Source organism: Megalobrama amblycephala, linkage group LG7 (assembly GCF_018812025.1).
Source record: "Megalobrama amblycephala isolate DHTTF-2021 linkage group LG7, ASM1881202v1, whole genome shotgun sequence".
Taxonomy (NCBI): domain Eukaryota; kingdom Metazoa; phylum Chordata; class Actinopteri; order Cypriniformes; family Xenocyprididae; genus Megalobrama; species Megalobrama amblycephala.
In genome coordinates, this window is record NC_063050.1 from 36,853,738 (window position 1) to 36,880,097 (window position 26,360).

The 26,360-nt window shown below is 35.9% G+C and overlaps 1 protein-coding gene and 1 long non-coding RNA gene across 2 annotated transcripts in view; one reads left to right on the forward strand and one right to left on the reverse strand.

Moving 5' to 3' along the window:
- Positions 1–26,360, reverse strand: part of LOC125272463 — a 38,747-nt gene that overhangs the window by 11,511 nt on the left and 876 nt on the right. Inside the window, exons 2-3 of the long non-coding RNA XR_007185848.1 lie at positions 25,978–26,103; positions 24,196–24,293 (exon numbers count right to left, since the gene is read on the reverse strand). This is a non-coding gene — a long non-coding RNA (uncharacterized LOC125272463). The remainder of the gene's footprint in view (positions 1–24,195; positions 24,294–25,977; positions 26,104–26,360) is intronic.
- Positions 5,070–25,983, forward strand: slc24a2 (solute carrier family 24 member 2). The gene is made up of 10 exons (XM_048197285.1): positions 5,070–6,714; positions 9,777–10,836; positions 20,492–20,527; positions 20,643–20,751; positions 20,850–20,924; positions 21,399–21,475; positions 21,622–21,756; positions 21,993–22,082; positions 24,134–24,300; positions 24,403–25,983. The coding sequence occupies exons 2-10, from the start codon at positions 9,928–9,930 to the stop codon at positions 24,650–24,652; spliced, it is 1,848 nt and encodes a 615-aa protein (XP_048053242.1). The 5' UTR covers positions 5,070–6,714; positions 9,777–9,927; the 3' UTR covers positions 24,653–25,983.

Consider the following 26,360-nt stretch of genomic DNA (forward strand, 5'->3'; position numbering starts at 1 on the left):
TTAAATAAATATGTATTTTCTCAAAAACTATTGTATAGTAATAACAAGATGATGTAAAATTACATTTTATGATAACTTGAAAATTCACAGAATCAGTCATCTTGTTATTACCAGAAAGTGTAGTTTTTCTGAAACACTATGGATCTCTTAATAATGGCATACTTGCAGGAAAATGATATATGATCAGAACTTTCTTCTTTCTTTTTTTTTTAAATTCAGTTCTAATTTCTTCATGTTTCTGTGTCATTTCTTAATATTAATTTTACATTATCTTATTTAACAAATGTTATAAACAATTTACATTGTTTTCCAAGATGGTGGTATTGGAAACAATAAATTTTATATATGTTTTTGTATGTGTGGTAAGCCTGTGTCTATGTCTGTGACTCTTTTCTAGACCCTATAAATAAAGTGTTATTGTTGCCAATATTTAATTATCACCAACCTGTGCCATATGTTTTAAGGTGTTTTAAAAAAAAAAAAGTTATACTTTTTAAAATGAGAATATTTCATAAAATTGTTAACAAACCTTATTATTCAATTCTTATTTTGAAGGTTATCATTTTATCAATTTTATCATCTAAACATCAGCAACTATATAGACTAAATGTTACTTAAATTTAGTTATATGTACTTTAAAGTTACAACATTTGCTTGTGTGATTTGCGTGTAATAAAGCTGAAGATATGAGCGTAACAATGTATTGTAGGTATTAATAATGTCAAATCATGGCTGCATCTGAAGACAAAACATTCCTTGTGCAGTTTTAAGTATGGACGTTAGATGGCGCTAAAGGCATGAAATGTTGGGTAACATCATGTTACATCAAGGTGTCAAATAGTACCTGCCCTCTAAAGATAAACTGATGAAGGTCAGGATTCAGTTGTGAAAATTGCATAGAAATTAATATTTACTCATAGCAGTGAGCTGTACAAGAACTATCACAACATTGCAAACAACGGTTCAGTTATGAGCCACTCATTAGTGGTTCACGTGACACATTTACAGATTAACCTTTGTCTGAGTCTTCATGGTTTACGGTCAAATAAACTTCATTAATTCCACAAAGCGTAGCTCTTTATCTCAGAAGGTATGATTCAATGCTATATTTCACTGATGCTCTGTTAAAGGTTTATTTATTCCTAGAAATCCACCAACAAACATTAAAATATAAATATGAAACATGAATTGTAATAAAACAGTATTATACACACATGTACACACTTAACTAAATTTCAGGGGTGTGTCCACCTCGAGACCTTGCTGGGAATGAAACCGCGATGTCTAAATCACCTTAATTGCACTTGCTTATACAACCCTCCTTCTTCCTTTGGGAAGCAGCATGGGTAATCTGAGCAGATTAGGATCTGCTGTGTCTTCTTAATCCCACCACGATTAAAATAGGATTAGAACTCATCTCCTGGCCGCAGTATCTCAGTAACTGCTCAGTGACACTTTGTCTTTTTGTCCCATGGACCAAAGGCACAGCAATAGGGGTCACTGTGTTTTGAACTCTCATTATGTCATTGTCCTGGCAGCAATATGGCATTGCTCGCTACCAAATTCTGTACACATATGCATAAGATTTATGGCCATAATTCAACAGTAAATAAATAAGAATTGTGTGTTTGCAATTAATATATACCACATAAAATCACATTATTGGGGTAAGTGTTTGAAGTCTCTGGAGTCATATAAGACTTAAAGGGATAGTTCACCCAAAAATGAAAATTTGATGTTTATCTGCTTACCCCCAGCGCATCCAAGATGTAGGTGTCTTTGTTTCTTCAGTAGAACACAAATGATGATTTTTAACAGCAACCGCTGCCGTCCGTCAGTGGTATAATGCAAGTCAGCGGGAACTTGGACTATAAGAGTAAATAAAACACGACAGACAAATCCAAATTAAACCCTGTGGCTTGTGACGACACATTGATGTCCTAAGACATGAAACGATCGGTTTGTGTGAGAAACCGAACAGTATTTATATCATTTTTTACCTCTAATACACCACTATGTCCAACGGCATTCATCACTCGATTCGTGAGGTCTGATCGCACTCTGACAGCGGCAGTGATGTCTGGCACTCATTGAAGTATATGCGCGAGACATCACTGCCGTTGTCAGAGCGCGATCAGACCTCATGAATCGAGTGATGAATGCAGTTGGACATAGTGGTGTTTTAGAAGTAAAAAACGATATAAATACTGTTCGGTGTCTCGCACAAACCGATCGTTTCGTGTCTAAGGACATCAATGTGTCGTCACAAGCCGCAGGGTTTAATTTGGATTTGTCTGTCGTGTTTTATTTACTCTTATAGTCCAAGTTCCCGCTGACTTGCATTATACCACTGACGGACGGCAGCGGTTGCTGTTAAAAATCATCATTTGTGTTCTACTGAAGAAACAAAGACACCTACATCTTGGATGCGCTGGGGGTAAGCAGATAAACATCAAATTTTCATTTTTGGGTGAACTATCCCTTTAAAGGAACACTCCACTTTTTTTGAAAATATGCTCATTTTCCCACTCCCCTAGAGTTAAACAGTTGATTTTTACCGTTTTCGAATCCATTCAGCCGATCTCCGGGTCTGGCGGTACCACTTTTAGCATAGCTTAGCATAGTCCATTGAATCTGATTAGACCGTTAGCATCTCGCTCAAAAATGACCAAAGAGTTCAGTATTTTTCCTATTTAAAACTTGACTCTTCTGTAGTTACATCGTGTACTAAGACCGGCGAAAAATGAAAAGTTGCGATTTTCTAGGCCAATATGGCTAGGAACTATACTCTCATTCCGGCGTAATAATCAAGGAACTTTGCTGCCGTACCATGGGTGCACCAGATGCAATGATATTATGCAGAACCTGCAAGGCACGCTCCCTGTGCAAGAAGGGGGTCACAGGCAGAAGACTCAACTCAACTACAGAAAAGTCAAGTTTTAAATAGGAAAAATATTGAAACTCTTTGGTCATTTTTGAGCGAGATGCTAACGGTCTAATCAGATTTAATGAACTATACAAAGCTATGCTAAAAGTGGTACCACCAGACCCAGAGATCGGCTGAATGGATTAGAAAACGGTAAAACTCAACTGTTTAACTCTAGGGGAGTTGGAAAATGAGCCTGCTTTCAAAAAAAGTGGAGTGTTCCTTTAAAGTCACCATGAAATCAAAATGGACATATATATTATATTCACGACAAAATCAAGTCCCGTCTGACATAACATACTAAACTGTAACTTCAAGTACAGTATGTCCTTGATTTGCCTTTACATCATTTATAAAATTATTAACACATAGAAAAATATTAAGGACACACATTTTTATTCAAACATAGCTATATATTTTTTAAAATGTCAAAACATAATTGTTAACATATCATGGATAAAATTTTATGTAAAACTGTGTTATTTATTTAAAGGTTAACTGACTCTCTATCACCATCTGTGGTTAAACTTCAATATATGCGAAAATACTGTCGTCTGAGCAAGCAAGTAGCGTTTTTGTGCTAAAGTAGCTGGACATTCTTTTCTCTACTTACGAATATGACGTAAACACACAAGGACGAATGACATAAACATAAAATTTCACTGAAAATTCGATCTGACAACTTAAAGGTGCCCTAGATTATGTTTTTAAAAGATGTAATTTAAGTCTAAGGTGTCCCCTGAATGTGTCTGTGAAGTTTCAGCTCAAAATACCCCATAGATTTTTTTTATTAATTTTTTTAACTGCCTATTTTGGGGCATCATTATAAACGCGCCGATTTTATGCTGCGGCCCCTTTAAATCCCATGCTCTCCGCCCACAGAGCTCGCGCTTGCCTTAAACAGTGCCTTAACAAAGTTTACACAGCTAATATAATCCTCAAAATGGATCTTTACAAAGTGTTCGTCATGCATACTGCATGCATGCGTCGGATTATGTGAGTATTGTATACTGTTATATTGTTTACTTCTGATTTTGAATGAGTGTGATAGTGCTCTGTGGCTAACGGCTAATGCTACACTGTTGGAGAGATTTATAAAGAATGAAGTTGTGTTTATGAATTATACAGACTGCAAGTGTTTAAAAATGAAAATAGCGACGGCTCTCTTGTCTCCGTGAATACAGTAATAAACGATGGTAACTTTAACCACATTTAACAGTACATTAGCAACATGCTAACGAAACATTTAGAAAGACAATTCACAAATATCACTAAAAATATCATGTTATCATGGATCATGTCAGTTATTATTGCTCCATCTGCCATTTTTCACTATTGTTCTTGCTTGCTTACCTAGTCTGATGATTCAGCTGTGCACATCCAGACATTAATACTGGCTGCCCTTGTCTAATGCCTTTTATAATGTTGGAAACGTGGGCTGGCATATGCAAATATTGGGGGCGTACACCCCGACTGTTACGTAACAGTCGGTGTTATGTTGCGATTCACCTGTTCTTCGGAGGTCTTTTAAACAAATGAGATTTATATAAGAAGGAGGAAACAATGGAGTTTGAGACTCACTGTATGTCATTTCCATGTACTGAACTCTTGTTATTTAACAATGCCAAGATAAATTCAATTTTTCATTCGAGGGCACCTTTAAAATAGGCTAGTAGTGAATCGCAGTAAGCCAAAACCAGTTTTAAACACAGATTTTTAATGTACTCACTCAATTATCATATTTTGTTGTTTTTTTACCTCAAAATTCTTTTGTAGCACCTTTTTGTTTATTGCGTTAATTTGTCTTTGTGTAGATAACACTGTGAAATATATTATATATATTGACCCTGGTTACTGAAAAATACTTGTAACATCAAATGACTTTATTATAATGGTGGTTATAAGTATCAAGAATAAGTATTGGTGGTTATAAGTATCATGCCATTTAAAGACAGCATGAAGTGGAAGTTGGATATTCTTATCTCCCCTATTGTGATGTATATCCAGGGTTGTCAGGTTTTCTTCACAACAGAACTCGTTCAATTTAACAACCTGTGGCAACAGTGTTAAAGTAGCCCAAGTTCCGCGGGAAAACTGTGGGCTCTGCAATACTGCGCATATCCGAAATGGCTTCTTGAACAAGGAAAAATATAAGGTGGGACTTGATTATGTTTAGCAGGAATTGTTTGGATCATTGGATGATTGTGGCTTGCTACTGCTGTGATGTCATGTGAGTGACAGGTTGTCTGGCCCTTAAATACGTTATCAAAGAAGATAAGAGATGTTGTTGCAAGAGGCAGGGGAAGTTATTTTGATTAAAGATTACAAAGGCACATGAATTTTAACAAAAGAATGATGTGCACAGATAAATCATTTGTAATAAATACTGCAATGCTCTCTCTCTCTAATATTATATATATATATATAAATTAATATATATATATATAAAATAATTGTCCATTTAGTTTTCATGTTGATTCATCACCAACTAATGAAGAATAATATATTCACATTTTATGTAGGCCGTATATACCATGCCATCCTGTAATGCCTAAACCAACAACTGGCAACCACATTGGCTAAACTGAAGTGTATGAATCTACAGAGCGTCAAGAACCACAGGAGGAGATTTCACCCTGCAGAACAGAGTTAGCCTCAGGTCAGATGTGTTTGCACATTCTACATGATTTTCCATATAACTGAAGGACCAGACTCCTGGGCCATTTCCTGGAAGATTGTGTGGTTGATTGGAGGTGGAATTAGTCAATAGTTAAGCTGAAATGTCCTCTATGCAGGGCAGGGTCAGGTTCAGCTGCATCCAGCATGCTGCGCTCATATGCTATTTAAAGCCTAGCGAAAGCTTTGGCCTTACAGGCCTAATCTTCTCTTGACAAAGATGCATTAATCTATGGCTTCAATCTATGGTGCTGGATGGCAGCTTTAGGTCCAGTCAGAGTGGGATGGGTCACAGCAGCCTCAGGACTGGTATTATGGTATATCTCGTCCTTGCGTGCCTGGTTCGCTGACATCTGGGAACAGGCTCTTGAGAAAGACAGAGTTTATCTGAAAGGGAGGGATGAAGTAGGAGGGGATCATAGTGGAGATTGCATAAAATTCGCCATGGCTTAAGAGAGTGGCTAAAGGTAATCTTAACTCTGCAACACAGATGACCACTCAAGAGTGAGATCATAGCCAAAGATGACTTTATATATATAAAAGTTTTTTTTAATCCATGTAACCTACTTATCCAACTGCTATTTTTCTTTTTAATTCAAAGTATTACGTCTGTACACAAACTAATAAATAATGTTTATTTCAAATCATATAAAAAAAATAAAGTGTCACAAGAATAGTATTAATTTTACAAGTGGAATATGAGTTTTTGACATTAAATACTTTTGGAAAGGTGAACAGTTTTTGCTAATTATTTTCAAAGATTCTGCTTAATTGTTTTATATTATGCATGCAGCTTTTATCATCTCATATTGATTGAGAATACATGGAATACTTTTGAAAACTTTCATGATAAAAAAAAAGCCCATTGTTCTTTACACCATTGCAGGTTATGTATCCAACTTGTCAAGGGCAGAACAAATGGGTAAGGGATGGGGCAAGGAAGGAGAGAGTGAGGCGGGGGAGGGAGGAAAGATCAGACCTCCCCTTTAACCTGTGGCAGCAGTAGCAGCATTCTTGATCCATGACAGTGAAACAGCAAGTGGTTGGTGTCCATAAGTCTGTGGGATTCTTCCGAAAGGTTCACCGTCCACGGTTAACCACCAGATGTGAAGGTAAATTTATTATTTAAAAGTGGTATTCTGGCATGTGTCATGTTTTCCTTTCCATGTTTTTATTATTTCTTGAGTTTTTCTTGTAAGTCTTTAAGATCTATTAGGCTAATTTCAGGAGAAATGCAAAAATACAAAGAAAGACATAAGGTAATTCTATTAAATGAATGTGAAATAGTGGAATGATTATCCTATTAAACTTGAGATATGTTCTATAAATGTCTTTAAATCAAGGTGACCGATGGAAATGGTGTTCATTCACTGTTACTTAATGTTCCTATCATGCAGATATTATCACTGATAATACATATATATTAGTGTGTGTGATACAGTATGTGCTAAGATATACTGTGAGTCAGGGTAAAAGTAAAGGCTGTGTAAATCAGGATAACAGTGGCCTATAGATCCGATTAAATCCTTAACTTGACAGATGGACTCATCAGAGGACGCAGCCAAGAGTTTTAAAATTTGAAAGATATAAATGCATGAAAAGTTTTTTTTTTTCAAGGACTGTGCAATAGATTTTTATACATTTTAACAGTATTAATACATGAACTTGCAGGCATGCTTTAAGTTAAAATATTTTAAGTTAAAAATAAAATATTAATTATAGTTCTGTCTCTAAAATTCTGATTGGATGAGCCACGTTGAAGCTGTAAAATCATCAGTCTTTCTACAGAACTATACATCTTGGTGGAAGAATATGATCATTTTTAATATATGTAATATAATATTTTAATTATTACATTGTATTAATTATTTCTAATATAAATGTATAATTTTATATAATAATTGTAACTATTGGTTTATATGTATATATATTTTTTTTTTTTCATGAGAAAATAAGCCATGCAACACTCATGTTTGTCATGTGTGAATGAATTATTTATTTATTAGTTATATGCATTGTGTGAGTACAGGACCTGTCAGCTAGATTATAGTGGTTATATATTGGTTTAAAGACATTAGCACATGTCCTCCTCTAACCTACACATGCCAGATCAGAACAAAAGTGTCTCTCTTTAGAGCTGCATACTGGGATTGGTACATTTTTAGAAGCAGTTAGTTATATTCAGAAATTGGGTAATTGCGCACTACATCGGAACTGAATTATTGGCAAAGTTAACTGTAACTAACTGTCATATCATTCAATGGTTTAACTTTAGACTGTCGTAGGTAATCATATGTGAAGGGATTCTATTTTAGGATTCACGTGGTACCCTATATGTCTAAAAAAAGGGAAGGATAACTCTATTTGTGTTGTGAGCATTGTGAGGAATTCTATGGCATTGCAAAAAGTATCAGTTGATTTAACTTAAAAAAAAAAAAAAAAGTGAGGAAACCTGTTGCCTTAAAACTATTCCAAGTAATAAATGTAATGTGTCATTGAAAAAATTAAGTTATGTGAACTTGAGAAGTCCACATAACGTAACTTTTTTTCAGTTACGAATAAAGTTTATGTACTTAATCATTTTAACTGGTTTCCTCACTTTTTTTAAGTTAAGTCAACTGATCACTTTTTATAGTGAATGGCTACCGTCAACTGAGAGGAGCTAAGCTTTCTGTTGCTTTGTTGACATAGGCTAGTTGTCACATTGAGTAGATAGTTCAATGGCAATTTTATAATGCAAAAGAGAGCTTTGTATGTGTGCCAAACCACAGGGTCTCTCAATGTCATTTACTCACCCTCATGTTGTTCCAAACCTATACAACTTACTTTCTTCTGTGGAACATAAAAGAAGATATTTTGGAAAAATCAACAACATTCTTCAAAACATTCTTGTTTTGCAGAAGAAAGAAATGCAAACAGGCATACAAGAAAATTGGGGTTAATAAATGATAACAGAATTAAAATTTTTCGGTTAACCATCTCTTTAATGCGAAGATTAAGCATAAAGGGTTAGTTCACCCAAAAATGAAAACTCTGTCATTAATTACTCATCCTTATGTTGTTCTACACCCGTAAAACCTTTGTTCATCTTCGGAACACAAATTAAGATATTTTTGACAAAATCCGATGGCTCAGTGCAGCATGCATTGAAAGCAAGTTAATTAACACTTTCAATGCCCAGAAAGGTACTAAAGTTATATTTAAAACAGCTCATGTGACTACAGTGGTTCAACCTTAATGTTATGAAGTGATGAGAATACTTTTTTTGCGCCAAAAAAACGAAATAAAGACTTTATTCAATAATATCTAGTGATGAGTGATATCAAAACACTGCTTCGAAGCTTTACGAATCTTTTGTTTCGAATCAGTGGTTCGGAGCGTGTATCAAACTGCCAAAGTCACATGATTTCAGTAAACGAGGCTTCGTTTTGTCATAAGTTTTTCGAAATTTCAATGGTTCACCACTGGGGGGTGTAACTTTGGCAGCTTGATACGCGCTCTGAACCACTGATTAGAAACAAAAGATTCGTAAAGCTTCGAAGCTTCATGAAGCAGTTTTGAAATCACCCATCACTAGATATTGGTGAATAAAATCACTATTTTGTTTTTCTTTTGGCACACAAAAATATTCTTGTCACTTCATAACATTAAGGTTGAACCACTGTAGTTACATGAACTAAATGACTTGACATTTAACATTTTAAATACAACTTTACTGCCTTTCTGGACGTTTGAAGGTGTAAATTAACTTTCAATGCATGCCGCACTGAGCCATCGAATTTTATCAAAAATATCTCAGTTTGTTTTCCAAAGAATAATTTTTGGGTGAACTAACCCTTTAAGTCAACAGTGTAGCTTTATATGGAGAGCAAGTGTGGGATCAGTCTTAGAAACACTCTTGTCCTCCTTCGCCACTGCAAAGACAGACATGCTCTGGAAGTTAATAGGTTACAGCAAAGTGACTGACAGACAGATTCTTGATTGGCTGAGGAAAGTTATGTTAATCCTACTTAAATGATGTAGAATGAATAAATAAAATGAATATTCATGCTATTCAGTCATACAAAAATGTGATATTTTGGAATCACAGACTAGTAATAATTAATATGATATTTGTGAAAGCAAAATTGTTTTGATCCAGAATAACACACTCTTGTGATATGTTGTGTTTCAGAGATTATTATGAGGAAACCATTAGAGATTCTGGACCCTTCGAGGAATCGGAGAGTACATTGTTCCTGTCAGGTTTAAGTAGAGTAGGAGTGTAACCATGACCGGCACTCCATAGATTTCGGACCACCGGACCCCCGAGCTGCCCATCAACCATGGATCCCATGTTCCACAACATCAAACTGGGGTCAGTTTGCACCCCTTCGGAGCGGAACAGCAAGCGTCACCGATTGCAGCATGTCAGGAGGAAACTACGTCCTTCACGGATTTTTGGTTTTATCCTGAGCCTCTCTGCCCTCACATTGTTCCTGTCCTGGAGTGCCTTTACCCTCACTTTGGGCCCGTTCCCGAGATGGATGCCACTCACCTCTCTCGCCAACCATGAGGGACTTGCAGAGCCAGTGCCACAAAGAACTGTCCTTTCTTCCGACGAAGACCGTAACGTTTCAGCAGATACGCCCATCGCCATGGCCTCGTCCACTGAACACACCCAGGGAGACTACCCTGAGGATCTGTTCACACTGGAGGAGAGGAGGCAAGGTGCTGTCGTGCTACATATGTTCGGCATGATATACATGTTCATCTCCCTCGCTATTGTGTGTGATGAGTTCTTCGTCCCCGCTCTCACCGTGATCACAGAAAAACTCGAGATCTCAGATGACGTGGCGGGCGCCACCTTCATGGCCGCTGGAGGCTCTGCTCCTGAGCTTTTCACCTCTGTGATTGGTGTGTTCGTCTCACACAGCAATGTGGGCATCGGGACCATTGTGGGTTCTGCTGTCTTCAACATCTTGTTCGTGATCGGGATGTGCGCTCTCTTTTCACGTGAAATTCTGAACCTCACTTGGTGGCCTCTGTTTAGAGATGTCACCTTTTATATCATTGGACTAATTATGCTTATCGTCTTTTTCCTGGATAACCACATTACCTATGGTGAGAGCATTGGACTGTTATGCTGTTATGCTAGCTATGTCACTTTTATGAAGTACAACGTGGCCGTAGAGACTTTGATCAAGACTAAAGTACTCAGGAATCAAGTGGATGACATTGAAGCTCCTCCCAAGGTGAGTTGTATTGTTCCAGGTGAATTATCTGCTTCCCAGGTCAAAGTTGGCATTCAGTGGATGTGAATTACTGATGTCTTTCCTTCTACTCCTGTTATATCACTGTGGTTCTCAACCAGTGGAACTCAGCCTTTCCTTCAAGTCAAAAAGGTTGAGAACCACTGGTATCTCATGAAAATGGATTTGAAGTGCTTACAAAATAACTAGTATTTAAAGGGATAGTTCACCCAAAAATGAAAATTCGGTCATCATTTACTCTCCATCAAGTTGTTCTAAACCTGTACGAGTTTCCTTCTTCTGTTGGACATAAAATAAGATATTTTGAAGAATGTGGGTAACCGAACGGTTGATGGGTCGCATTGACTTCCATAGTATTTGTTTTCCATACTACAGAAGTCAATGGGGACCAGCAATTGTTTGGTTACCCACATTCTTCATCTTCAATCTTCTTTTGTGTTCAGCAGAAGAAAGAAATTCATACAGATTTGGGACAACTTGATGGCAGAATTTTCATTTTTGGGTGAACTATCCCTTTAACAACAACTTTGCTCTAAAATACACCATTGTGCAATAAGTACAGCTCCACTTTAAAACATTCACAAAAAAAAAAAAAAAATGAGAAAAACATTTGTGTTCCCCTGAGAAACTTTGCATTTGCTCACAAAAAATTGGATGGATATAAATTATAATGAGGTGGGAGGTAAAATTATGTTTCTTGCAAGCGAACACGTTAAATAAAAATAGTTTTTTTTTTTTCTACAAATTCTAACTTTAATTTCTGAAAGTATGTTGAAATGCATGTTTTTATACACAATAAGGAAACTGACAGAATAGACTAACTTACAAAGACATGGCAACTTTGTGAATATAGCGAGCAGCCGATGCTCACTGGTTTTCTAAGGAATTTCTAAGGATCTTGAGCAGTAACAACAGAACTAGGGAGCTGTTTGCAACAGCAATGGGAGTTGAACCTGAATATTGGCTGAGAATCAGTGTTCCCACTGAAAAGAACACAGACAGTTTTATCACCTCTCTGAGCCGGATTAGGCATTATATCAGGTGTCACCTGGACAGAGCAGACAACACTGCTCTGAATACACAATCAGCTGAGTAAGACCAGAACCCCTGCGATACGGACAGCAGAAAAAGAGACAGAGAGTAAAAGAGCAAAAGTATTAGAGATGAGGCAAGATGGAGATATAAAGGAAGAAAGTTGTTAAAATCTTCTACTTACAACCCTTTTGTTAAAAACTGTGTTTAAGCAGCCAGGCATCTAGCATCAAGAGGGATGAATATCTATTTTTGTCTTTTCCTGGCACAATTATCTTTGTTGATACTACCTCAAGAGAGTTCTTGGAGTTGGTTTTGTGGATCAATTCCTGATTTGTTAAAACCAGTATTTTGTTTTGTTTTTCAGTGAGAAAATATCTAATATCATCCTTCGAACAAAATAAATTTACTTTAGAAGCAAAACTGCATGATATATCTTTTAACAGAGAATTTTAGTTTTAACCTCTTATTAAATTAATACTTAATTTAAGTATAAACCTCACTAAATGTTGTTACTTAAACAAGAAAAATATTTCCAGTAGGCTAAGACCGATAAACTAAGATTCAAGATACATTAATAACAGTATTTGCAATCTTATTTTAAAGATGTTTAGACTTTTCACTGGGAAAAACGATAAAAATATTGATTAGGAATAGCTTTTTTTTTCTAGTGCAAAACATTGGATTTTATAGATTCAACTGTTTACTGAATTGTTGAATGTTTGTGTGTGTGTGTGTGTGTGCGTGTGTGTGTGTGTGTGTGTGTGTGTGTGTCCATCGTAGAATACTACAAGTGCATTATAGGACAAACACCAAAAACAACAACTGCGTGGACATTTTTAAAGTTATTTCTCTATCAAATAAGCATTATTAATAATCATAAATCTGACTAGAACAAGAAACAAATGTACACAGTATATGCAGCTGATTTTTATATTAGAAAGAAATATTAGAATTTCTTTATCATCATTCTTAGGTAAGAACTCATAGTGGCCCCAAAGTATTTAGACAAATCAGCCACATATACAGTATAAAATATCAATTGGTACACTTTTAATTCAAAATATTGAATAAAAAGCACTAAAACAAAAGATATACCATTGAAAATGAAGAAAATACATATATGGACACTTTCTGGTTGTCAGACATTAGTAAAATGACCTTGGGTCCAGTTGGTTACTGACCAAAAATGACATGAAATGCTAAATTTATTTGCAGAAGTCTCTAATGCAGCAACATTCAGACATTTTTAAATGTGACTTAATTGTCCAAAAGTGTCCAAATTGTTTTGGGGCCACTGTATATTGACTGTATATAGAGGTGATATGAGTAATGTATGATTGTATGCAATGCATTGTCAAATTAACATGAATCTGGATATCAGTTTAGTGGTGATATGTATTATTGGTATAGTTTAGGCCAATATGAAGCCAGTTAAGGTTAAAAACTCTCGTTTGTATCTCTATTACTTCAACCTGCTGTGTTTCGTTCAAACAGCTGGAGTCGGATTTGTTGTTTGCAGATGCAGTTTGTCCCTCATATGGAACACAGGTGAATCAGCTGACCGTGCTGCTTTGATAGGCTTCTTAGTAATGCACCAGGGGCATATACATTACTTTTAAGAACCATTAGTAGCATGTTATCTATATAAACCCACACTCATTAGTGTTAGATTGCTCTTTGCTGGTAGATTGCTTTTTGAATGTAGGAATGTCACCTCAGTACATTGGGAATATGATTCCAGAAAGCTTGTTAAAATTTTTCATAAATGTCCCACTTTTCATTCAGAATTGATTTTAACTACACATATATGCTCTTCAGGAGGACAGGTAGGCCTACTAGAAGATGGCAACATTATAGAAAACTTTACAAGGGATTTTTATCCTTCTGGATTGGAATGAAAAATGGCTTTGGTTTAGAGAGACTTCTAAAATTAAAATTAATAGTCAGGGGGATGGTATAGGACAGTTGGTACATGTGCTCTTTGCTCCTTTAGCTGAAGCTCGGGTTAATCCAATTAGATTTGATCCTTTTAGTACTGCTAAGTATAGACAGGTGTCCGGTTCTTTTTTAAACAGGAATCAAATATAGAGTATTGTGGGAAACGGGCAGGTTTTTGAATCACGACATCAGATTTCTTTCGCAGTTAGACTTTTATATTTGTTAGTGTTTAATGTAAGTTCTGAAACATGGTGGATATCTTCATCTCTGTTTGTGGTTTATGACTTCCAACCTGAAATCCTTTGTAATCCCAAATCAACTGCTTAGAATGGGTGACGCCAACCAAAGTAAAAAGACTCTTAGTGCTTATAGGAGTGACCTGCCTTCTGAAGAAGACTTTTGAGGGAATATCGAACATTACAACAACCCTTTTCACTATCAGTCCTATAATAGACAATTACCTGGGAGACCACTTTAAATTATTTAATTACACTTTGTTGCGCTTTATGGATATTTTGAAACCTTTTAAATGATTTTCATAGTAAACTGACAGCAAATATGAGCATGCATTTTAAGTGATAAAGTATCTGAATTTGAATAAAATAAAACAAACACTTCTCAATACTTTGAGAAAACATTAAATAGTTATTTTGTTATCTCCCACCTATTAAAAGTCATTGCAAAATAGGTTTCATAATTCATTTTGTGGTACTGTATAATATTCTAAGTGCCCTCTGACTTATAAAAAATAAGTAGTGCATTTGACTTTCTAGTTATATAATATGTAAATGCTTAGAATATTTGCTGGCATAATTCCAAGTGCTTAAGTATATAATTAACTTCATATGAAAAGTAAAGAGGGGAAAGTGTGAGAACATGGTGTTAAGTGTTGTGTGAGGTAATTTGTGAATCCTTAAATGCCTCTGTCTCTAAAATTGGTTACCTGTCACATTAAGCCTCTTTAGTGTGCTCACCTGCCTTCTCTGGTTAACTACAGGACCCTTGCTAAGAGACACTGTAGAGGCAATTCAAGTTCCCAGATGACCCATACAATGTTAGAAAAAAATGGTACGGTGCTCGTCACTGGGGCAGTACCCTAATGTACAAAAGTGAAAAGGTATATATTTGTACCTTCTTACCCCTAAATGGTGCATATTAGTACCTTAAGGGTACATATTACTACTTTAAAAGTACACTTTAATACCTTTTTACCTTTGTACTGCCCCAGTGACGAACACTGTACCTTTTTTTCTGACAGTGTATGATTAAACCTGGAATGAAGTCCACAAGGTTTTCAACCTTGTAATCAGTCTGCCTGCCTGTGTTTTTCCACAGATGTGTGCAAATGCAGTTGTTACAGAATTGAGCTCAATTGGATCTTTAGCTGGATTCATTTGAAACAAAGATGATTCAGCATCTTCAGTCTCTCTGTTAGATCATGCTGAATTATCTTCATTAGTAAAGGCATCAGGCCAGGAGACTAATCGGAAATGAGCTCAGATCCTTTTGTGATGTAACGGACCGTCTATTTATCCATTGTTATACTGATTGATGCAGACTGATTGAGTTAGTGACGTGGTGATGAAGTAAATGAAAAGTATTAATATACAAGCTGAAAATTTAATTTTGCATCACTGCTTAAAATACAGTAGTTTTTTTTCTAGTGCTTGCAGTACTATATATAGTACTGTAATGGTGGCATTGCACGGATCTAGCATGTTAATTGGTACAACTAATTGCTAAAACTGTTACTCTGCAAAGTTCATTAGCTGATCTTTGGTAAGACTGCCCTTGATCCCATTGACTTCATTTTTAGCATCCGTGTCTTGTGTAAGGGTACATGTCAAATGCAATGACAAAATTCTACAATATTTGTTAAATGTGCTTCGACTTTGTGATATTGGAAAACATTTCTGTTGTTTTGTTTTTTTTTACCTCCACAATCAAATTTTAGTCATGCATAAAGTTTACCATTTAAGATTTCACAAGGTCAGTTGTTTATTTTCTAACATTTTCACATGATGTCGACGGGCCATCCTGTTAGAATTTAAGTTATTGTGTATGCCTGGTGAAACATCTGTAAGTAAGGATTAATTTTTATGCCACACATATGGTAGCTCTCCAGAGTCCAGACAACCGAAGGCCAAAACAAGGTTGATTCTTTTCTGGAGGACACTTAACAAAAGAAAATTGACTTTTTCCTGTCCTCTGCCTTTCACATCTCAGCTAGTCGCTAACAAAAAGCTTGAAAATGTGCATGCTGTTATGGTGCTATAGCCCATCAGTATTGTAATTTTCCTGCAACTCCAGAAGGATTTATAATTCAGGTGATTGGCTCAAAAAGTTTGGGTAAAAATGATTTTGAGTCACATGTTCATTGAACTGCCTTTGAGATGAATCAGTCAGATCAGTCAGTACCTGTACTAAGTTGAATGCAGTAAAATATGCACCATTTCAAACCATTTTTAACTCAATTCTTTTAATGTTTGCTTTAAACACTAGTAATTTAACTGATCTTGATGCAGGATTTAGCTTTGAAGGTCTGGTTTCGCTTTAGTTTTTAAGGTCTGAGGTCAGTTTGTTTGTTTTTTTGGTGCCTATTTTTATGTAAAAAAAAAAAAGAAAAAAAAAAAAGATGTTCACATGATTGCTGTGTAATGAGTTTTGCAATGTGAATGTGTACTTGCATCTGCGCTACACTTTTAAAAAATTAAGTTTTTAAAAAGGGGGTTTTTGTAGCAATGCAATAGAAGAACCATTTTGGGTTCCCCAAAGAACCTTTCAGTGAACAGTTCTTAAAATAATTTTTTTCTTAGTGTGAAGAGTGTAATAATCTGAAGAAACTTTTTCCATTATAAAGAACCTTTTATGCCATGGATGTTAAAGGTTTTTCATGGATCCATTGATACCAATAAAGAACCATTATTTTTAAGATTGTAAAACACCAATGATGGTGAGAAAAACACCACAGTATAACGTTTTAAAAATGCTCTAACTTGTTCAAGAATAGCCAAGTCCACACCACAACTATAACAATAATGACACATGAACGATATTGCTGGAATCACATTTAGAGTGATTTTTTTTCTCCAGCTTATCAGCAATTAAAAAAATTGACAGCCAATCAGAATCCATCTGACTTTAAAGTGTGAGCTGCTGTTATGTTCATGGGAATTGGGAAGTCGGTAAGAATAAATGCTAATGTAGTTATCATTATACTTTTCATTCTTGGTTCGAATGGCCTTAACTCAGACATTTAAGAGTGTTGGCCTAACAGCAGGAAGTCTGTTAATGTCAGACAGCTTCAGTGAGCTGGTCTCTGGTTGGCTGACCTCTGCTTTAAAGCTTGCTGAGCGCACAGAGCTCAGCTCTATTTCCACAGGCATCACTTAGAGCTTATCTTCCACCTGCAGAAAGACCAAAGCTGGGGAGGGAGGAACATGAAGAGCAAATGGCAGGGCCTGCTAATCACAAACGAAACGTGCTTAAGCCCTCTATGTTCTACTGGGCTGATTAGGCTTAATTAAGGCTGCTCGTGTGTCTCTGCTAAGCCAACCAGTTTTCTCATGAGGACACTGCTGTTGCTGCCACCCCACTGGGCAACCACTTATTTCGATAGAGTTTATTTGAACCATTTAGAAGCAGCGCTTGTCACAACTGAAACTTTGGAAACATTTTGGAAAACCCAATGAAATAAAGTATGTGTAGATGTATTTAAAATGTTTAAATTATACAGTGTAATTATACATTTAAGAATTGAATAATAATAATTAACTACATGTACTTACTATAGGGTTAGATTAGGTTTAGAGTTAGTTCCATGTAATTAAGCACAATTTATAGTAATTACAATAGTAACTACATGCAACATGTGTAACAGACAAAAGACTAAAATAAAGTGTTACCCAATATTTATTTTCATAAGTACCTTTTCCTAAGTTCCACAAAAAAAAAAAAAAAAAAAAAAAAAACTGTTATTGATGGTATTTGGATGGTGGGGCAAAATTCTATGTTTGGTCTTCCAATACAATACTGAAAATTGTATTATCATTTACTCAGTCTCATATTGTTCCAAACCTGTATGAGTTTCTTTGTTTTGTTGAGCGCAAAATAAGATATTTTAAAGAATGTTGGTGGTAACCTGATAGCCATTGACTTCTATAGTATTTCCCCCCTACTATGGAAGTCAATGGCTGTCAACTGTTTGATTACCACCAACATTCTTTAAAATATCTTATTTTGTGCTCAACAGAACAAAGAAACTCATACAGGCTTGGCTGAATAAATGATGAGTTTTCATTTTTGCGTGAACTATCCTTATAAGAAGTGGTATTTAAGGCCATGTAAAAGCAGAAGACCAGAACTATAGTAGGTCTTAGCTGTTTTTAGCTTTTCTGTGTAACAGCTTAGCATGTTATTGGTTACCTGCATGTTGAGAACAGACTGATCTGATCTTTTTTAAAGGTGGCTTCGAAAGGTGGCCCCTTCTCTTTGTTAAAAGTCATGAGACAGTCCAGCTCTATTTATAAATTTAGTTTGCTTTATTTAAAGAATATGACCAGATTTAACTGCTGATTCTTTCATAGTGTTTGTTAATGGTTAAAATATTCACTGCACCCCACTGTGACCAAAAAGACTTATTACATTTTTTTATGCTTAAATGTATTTTAAGTTTAATTGTGGTATGTATTTATATACATAGAGAGAGAAAGAGAGAGAGATTTCTTGAGCACCAAATCATCATATTAGAATGATTTCTGAAGGATCATGTGACACTAAAGACTGGAGTAATGATGCTGATAATTCAGCTTTCCTATCACAGAAATAAATTAATACATTTTATAATGTATTAAAATAGAACAAAGTAATTTAAATTGTAATATACAATATTACTGTATTTTTTGACCAAAAAAATGCAGACTTGGTGAGCATTAAAGATGCTTCAAAAACATTTTTAAAAATTCCGCTAATGTTTCTACTAATATAGTCCAGATCAAGATAATGCTGGAGATGTTGCTGTTTGTAGGAGGAGCCAATGATGTCATAACAAAATCAAGAGAAAGTATAGTGTGTGTATCATTCAGATGACACTTTTACCATATACCTTGTTTTTGGACACAGTGGTGATAAAACCATTGTTGTCCAATTCTCTTACTTGGTTTTATACTTGCAGGCTATATTTTTAAAACCACTAGGTGAAATTCATCCTCATTGGAAGTAAATGATTTGTGCTTTCAAGTCTGGCGTGCTGTTGTTGTGAAGACTAAAATATATACAGTGGTGGTCAGAATTATTGGCACCTTTGGTAAATATGACCAAAGATGACTATAAAAATAAATCTGCATTGTTTATCCTTTTGATCTTTAATTCATAAAATTAGCAAAAATCTAACCACTGATGTGCAGCAAAAGATTGTTGAGCTTCACAAAATAGAAAGTGGCTGTAAGGAGGAAAGTTTGAGTGGCCAAAGACTCTTCAAGGATCACAGCTGGAGAATTGCAGAGATTAGTTGAGTCTTGAGTCTCAGAAAGCCTAAAAAAATGATCAAACAGCACCTACATCCCCACAAGTTGTTCGGGAGTGTTTCAAGAAAAATCCTCTGCTCTCATCCAGAAACAATCTCCAGCATATTCAGTTGTTAGACAAGACTGGAACTTCAAACGGGACCGGCTTCTATGGTCAGATGAAACTAAAAAAAAGAGGTTTTATCTTCCTTCAGGACAATCCTGATTTTTTCCAAAACAAACATCAAAAACAACAAAAAAATGGGTCACTGAGCACAAAATGAAGCTTCTGTCATGGCCATCCCAGTCCCCTGACCTGAACCCTAAAGAAAATGAGTGGAGTGAACTGAAGAGAAGCACCAGCATGGAGCTGGAATCTGAAGGATCTGGAGAGATTCTGCATGAAGGAATGGTCTCTGATCTCTTGTCAGGTGTTCTCCAAACTCATCAGGCATTATAGGTGAAAACTCAGAGCTGTTATCATGGCAAAAGGAGGTTGCAAAAAGTATTGAATAAAAGGGTGCCAATAATTGTGGCCAACGTGTTTTGGAGAAAAACATTTATTTCATAATGTGATTTTCCACCCACTTTCAATTCTTTTCAATGAAAGGTTAGATTTTTGCAAATTTTATGAATTAAAGATCAAAAGGATAAACAATGCAGATTTATTTTTATAGTCATCTTTGATCATATTTACTAAGGGTGCCAATAATTCTGACTACCACTGTATGGTGCTTATATAACTAAACATTTCCTGAAGCTTCTCTGAAAATAACTTCTCATTTAGAAACTGTGGGGCTTTTTATTTAAGAATACCCCAAAATTACCTGATGAGGTCATTTGTTGAATTGTTTCTTAGGAAAATGTTTTGTCAGGTTGCAAAAAATTAACTCTATATAACTTTATTATATATATATATATATATATATATATATATATATATATATATATATATATATATATATATGACCTCATTAGGTTATGCCCTTTTTTGCAGTGTAGACATAAAACTGCCAATTGCGTTTTATATTTTTAACTATGTCCACAACTCTATGTATTTTAGGTATCTAAACTAATTGTTAATTTGATTTTTTTCCCTTTTGATAAGAGACTACTTTTCATAGAATTCAATGAGTTCTGTTTCTCTCTTTTTTCTCAAGGTTATCAGTGCAGTAGATGAAGAAAATAAACTTTCGGCAAGTATCATCTGACACTCAGCACTTGTCCTCAATGTCTACACTAACTTTTCAGTGAGTTTTTAATGATAGAAAATACAATTAGATATCTGAAGGTATTCTTTTTTCCTTATAGGCTAAACCCCGCCTCCAGCGAGGAGGAAGCTCCGCCTCCCTCCACAACACTCTCATGAGAAACAGCATCTTCCAGCTAATGATTCACACACTCGATCCTCTCAGTGATGGTAATGTGAAAAAACAGATACTCCAAATATACAAATATGCACACATATTGACTCGCTTCATAGATTTGTAGTCTTATTAATGAAATAATAAACTTCAGGGAAGTTCAAGGAGAAGGCATCAATTCTACACAAGATCGCAAGAAAAAAGGGAGAAGATGAGGCAAATGGTGTTGGTGAGTTTAAATGTTTTGTAAAAATTCAACGTGGAACAGCATTTACTTTTGTAATGTGATCATCCTGAGTAAATTCAGGATAATCAAAGTTTTTATCCAATGAAAAATGGCCATTCCAAACCAACGTAAATGATTGGAAAAATACAAGGATTTGGCAACGTCAACCGAAAAGTAAAGTCATTTCTGATGCAGAACTTCTAAAAATGTTTGTTTACAAACATTTTTTTTTCTTTGAAAATGTGCAGTTTGCAATCACAATAACATCAGCAACATTTTTGATTTCCTTTTATACTGATTTCCTTCCTATTGTGCCACAGCCTACAGCTAGATAAAACGCTTACTAAATATTTATGTCTGTCATAAAATCTGCTGATAGTGATGGGGTTAGTGCTTAAATCACATCATTACATATTGCATTATTAAAATATAATTTCAAAGTTACTAAATTGATATTCCTGTTGTTTTAATCTCTAGCCGACAAGAACCTTCCCAACAGCAGTAACGTGGAGGTAGAAGTCACTCCGCCCATGAATGGCAGTGTTGCAGCTGAGGTGATTTCAACATACATAGTAATCGCAACACAACCAGATCACCTTGGACATGTCCAACATACTCCCTCCAGTTGTTTATATATTTGAATCCCTAAGATCCTAATACTGACTGATATCACTGTGTTTTTGTGGCTCTTATCTCAAAGGTTGAGGAGGAGGAAGATGAAGACCAGCCTCTGAGCTTAGCATGGCCAGACACAGCGAGAAAGCGAGCAACATACCTCTTCATCTTCCCCATCGTCTTTCCATTGTGGCTGTCACTGCCAGATGTCCGAAGAGAGGTACGATTGAGTAGCGTTTTCTATTTTTACATTTGAACAACTGACATATTTAATGCTGTTTATAAGCCGTCGTACTTTAAGGTGCAACATGCAATTTCTGTGCAATAGTGGTACTATAAAGACTATTGACTGTTAGGCTGTTGAAACGAACGGATTGCTTGTTTTTTTTATATATATATATTTGAATAGCATGATACCCCTTCCTTATTTTCCTTATGTTCTCTTTTGTTCCATAGACGTCAAAGAAGTTCTTTCCGTTAACATTTTTGGGATCTATTTGTTGGATTGCTATTTTTTCCTATCTGATGGTGTGGTGGGCTCATCAGGTACTTCAATCTCTTCACACACTTCATCAGTAGTACACACTCAACCATCCCACACCTGTTCTAATGCCCTTTCTTTTACAAATGTATTTAAATTACTGTTAGCAATACTCTAGGCATACTGTAGGGATACTGTATGTCCAAAAAAGAATAGAATTGTGAGTGAAAGAGGAGCAATGTATTCAATGTGAGGTAGTCATAGGTGAAGGTTGATCTCTCCTTATAAAACTGCTGTAAATTTGTAACTCAGAGTAGCCAGCCAAATCCTAAAGCCAATTAGCTGTTCTTGTCATTTTCCTCAGAGGCAACTGCTCTCTAGCTCTGCATCAGCTCTCTCTGTAGAAACTCTACTAAACCCATTCAACCAGGTTTTCCAAGTTTTTAAGTAGCCTTTGAGTTAAAAAGGTTGAGAACAACTAAACTATAAATCATTTGACCCAGGACTTTTTGGATTGTACTGGATCAGAACTTCTTGTTCAAGTAAAGTCCCTTTCAAGGAAAGTCTGTTCTCCTGGTGGTCATATTTGCAATGCCTCCAGGCAGCTATTTAGTGCATTCAAGACCAAGTCCTACCTACCTGAATAGGGAATCCTGAAATCTCAAATACTGTTTGCCACACTCACAATTAAATAATATTTCAAATCAGCAACAAAATCTGACATGAACCATCCCATTTTTCAGGCTAGATCCAATGCGCATATGCAGTCATAAGGCCGATTCACACTGCACCGACAGACACAAACCAACGCCAACAGTCACTATATTACAGCATGTTACTTCTCAGACATTCTAATTCTGATTCTGCGTGTTCAATCTGTGAAAACAAGCTCTGTGACTTTCGTCAGAACCTAGTGAGATGCCTACATAGGGAGCTGCCTTTAAAGACAGCACTCTAACTGAAATGGAACCTATTGTTGAAAGTGACAGATTTGGAACATTCTAAATATTACAATACCGCTTCTTACAGTTGATTTCAATGGTGCTTAGAGTTAGTATGTTCACACAATTTTTCGAATAAGCATAAAAATACATAGCACACACAAATGTATGCACTAATATTATTTATGGCTTTTGGTTTTGGATGAAATATGAGTATATTTGTAATCAACATTTCTCTCTATCTGTCATCTTGGATGGACTTTTCACCAAGCTCATGGCAGTGCTCTCTGGGATTATTTTTTTTTTATTCTTTTTAACAAAGAATAGATGTGATTTTGCCAAAGCAATGTGATTTTGGCTATCTTAGACTGCAAAATAATTTTACTGCCTACCTTTTGGAAAGGCTTCAATGCTACCTTCATAGGCAGCAAATTAAGTTTTGGAAAAGAGCCATTGTGTGGCATAAGTAAAGTAATAGTTTTCTCTAGATCCCAAGCTAGAGCATGTTAATAGAGTGCAACTGTCGGGTCCGGAAATAAAAACTCCATTCATTTTCTCCATAAGGAAATTGATTTTGAACTATAAACCTTTAAAGACAGACCTACTGTGAGCTACAAGGTTGTTAATCCGTGTATTTACTTCTGCTAAAGCCGTCATCCTGCATTATTTCAGCTTATTTTAAAAATATTTATGTTTAACAGTGAAATTCCTGGTGAAAAACTACATTAGCCATGATACTGTACAGAAAATTACACCAATCAAAGAGACGAGAAAAGTAACAAGCTCTAAAATAGCTCTTTTGCCCACTTCCACGAAGCACTGCGAATGAAGTAATCAAGTCAATCTCCCTACACTCTCAAAATACTGAAATGTTTGTATATTATATATATATATATATATATATATATATATATACACACACACACACACACACTGTTTGCCCTTACAGAGATTTATCATTAGCCAAATACTACATTTTCCTGTAGTGCTACTAAAGTAAAATCATAATAAATTAATGCAGGAATGTAATAAAAGCAAGTCTTTTTTTGGCACTTTAATTTCTTTGATGACAGTTGTTGCCAATACCAAGTTTTCACCAATTATCATAGGGTTTTGGTGGAAACTGTGGTTAACATTTGTGCATATTAAACACCCAATGCAAATTTCTGCCACAGGTTGGTGAGACTATTGGAATAACGGAGGAGATCATGGGTTTAACTATTCTAGCGGCTGGCACCTCCATTCCTGATCTCATCACCAGTGTTATTGTTGCCCGGAAAGGTCTCGGCGACATGGCCGTCTCCAGCTCAGTCGGCTCCAACATATTTGACATCACTGTGGGGTGAGAGATCTTCATCATCAACTTAATACTCATTATTTAACTGAATCGACTAGCTAAAACAACCTTCTAATACATCATTCTGTGTCCGTTCACTGTCCCCAGCCTGCCATTTCCTTGGTTACTCTTTGCAATCCTAAACGACATGGCTCCAGTGACTGTGAGCAGCAACGGCCTGTTCTGCGCCATCGTTCTGCTCTTCCTCATGCTCCTCTTCGTCATTATCTCCATCGCTGTGTGCAGGTGGAGGATGAGCAAGCTGCTTGGTTTCCTCATGTTCCTGCTGTACTTTGTGTTTCTGGTAGTCAGCGTAATGCTGGAGGACAAGGTCATCAGCTGCCCAGTCTCCATCTGATTCCTTTATCACGCCCGCTGTTGTTCGTTTTCCAGGAACAGGCCCTCTTTTATTGCTCTGAAGGCACTCCAGGGCATACGAATTATAACACAAAAGCTGAGCTGTGGCACGGCATCTATATATCCACTGAAGTCTGAGTAGCAGGGCTTTCCAAGCAGTAGTTTGTTACGGGAAAGTAGTGCAATATTCTGCATGCACTCTCAAAGCAGTACATAGAGACTTGATGTACTGTAGATTTTAGCCATTTTTAATATGATGCGAGATGAGGCTGGACTTTAAGAGCGAGGAGACACCACATCCAGTGAGGAGGCGGACATATATGGGGAATGTCTACAGACTCAGGAAAGGACCTTTGGTGCAAATATGCAATAATAAATAAATCAAGATCCTGGTACTGTGCTTTAAAGCTCATGGTATCATAAGCCTTGTGTTGCACAATTACTTCCTAAAAAGAAGGAAGAAACAAAGCTCTATATTTGCTTTGTCCAAATGCTGGTCCTTTCTGATTGTTATTTGAGCATTTTCATTCTGAGTATATCATATAATTTATTGAATAGACTTGTAGACTTGTAGTCTTCAGAAGTCTAGAACTGCAAATAATCAATATCCAACACACAGATTTGGAGTGCTCATACTATGAAATATAATCAACCACATTAATTATGTTATTTGTAAATGCAATATTTTGTATGTTTATTCTCTGGGACTGATGTTTAATTTGATGTGATTTGTTTGGCGAAATCCAATGAGTGGATGAATAGTGCAAGATATTCTCTGCTTGTAGAGGAGAACCAGTTATCACTCTCTTATCACAGTCAGTTACAGCAAAAGCCGTCATTTCTTGTGCTGTAGGGTGACTTCATAATCATCATCTGTCTCTAGAATATTGAGCAGTGTTCATGAACTTTTACTGACTCTACTGTTATCAGAGCTGCCAGCTGGTGTCAATGTGAGTAGATCTGTACGGTGCACTTTGCAGAACTCTTTAACAATCATTCATCTCTGCCTGTATCTCTCATAACTGTCTTAATTGTAATTTCGGCTGATGGGATGAAATTTGGAAGTTAAAGTACTAAAGAAATGGAGCATCCAACAGCTTTGCAGTTGACCGATATTCTTAGTTAAATACAAATGTATCTATCCATTCATAACTTCTGTATATTTACATGAGTGATGGACAAAATAAAATTATTTCTAAACCTACATACTGCAGAAGCGCCATTACTTGAAGTATTTGTAGTTGTTTTGGAATTATTCAAAATTTTCAATTTGAGCGTAAATGAATAGTTCACCCAAAAATTAATTTTCTGTCATTAATTACTCACCCTCATGTCGTTCCACATCCGTAAGACTTTCGCTCATCTTCGGAACACAAATGAAGATATTTTTAATGAAATTTGAGAGCTTTCTGTCCTTCCATAGAGATCCAAAGCAACTACCACTGTCAAGGTCTAGAAAGGTAGGAAAGACATCATTAAAGTACTCCATGTGACTCCAGTGGTTTAACCTCAAATTTTATGAAGCAAGTGATTTTTACACACACACACACACACACACAGCTCTCTCGTGAACACAATTTTTTATTTTTCTCCTTTCCCCACCATGACCAATGAAAAGGCCAACTCTGTACAGTTCAGTCAAAACACTTCTTGAGATATATAAGACACGGCGTAAAAAGTAATAGAGTTCCACAATTCGACACAAATCA

Coding starts and splice junctions, on each gene's coding strand:
- slc24a2 (XM_048197285.1), top strand. CDS start 9,928: ATGGATCCCATGTTCCACAACATCAAACTGGGGTCAGTTTGCACCCCT. Junction 20,528..20,642: donor ATGAAGAAAATAAACTTTCG/GCAAGTATCATC, acceptor TTTTCCTTATAG/GCTAAACCCCGCCTCCAGCG. Junction 24,301..24,402: donor ATATTTGACATCACTGTGGG/GTGAGAGATCTT, acceptor CACTGTCCCCAG/CCTGCCATTTCCTTGGTTAC.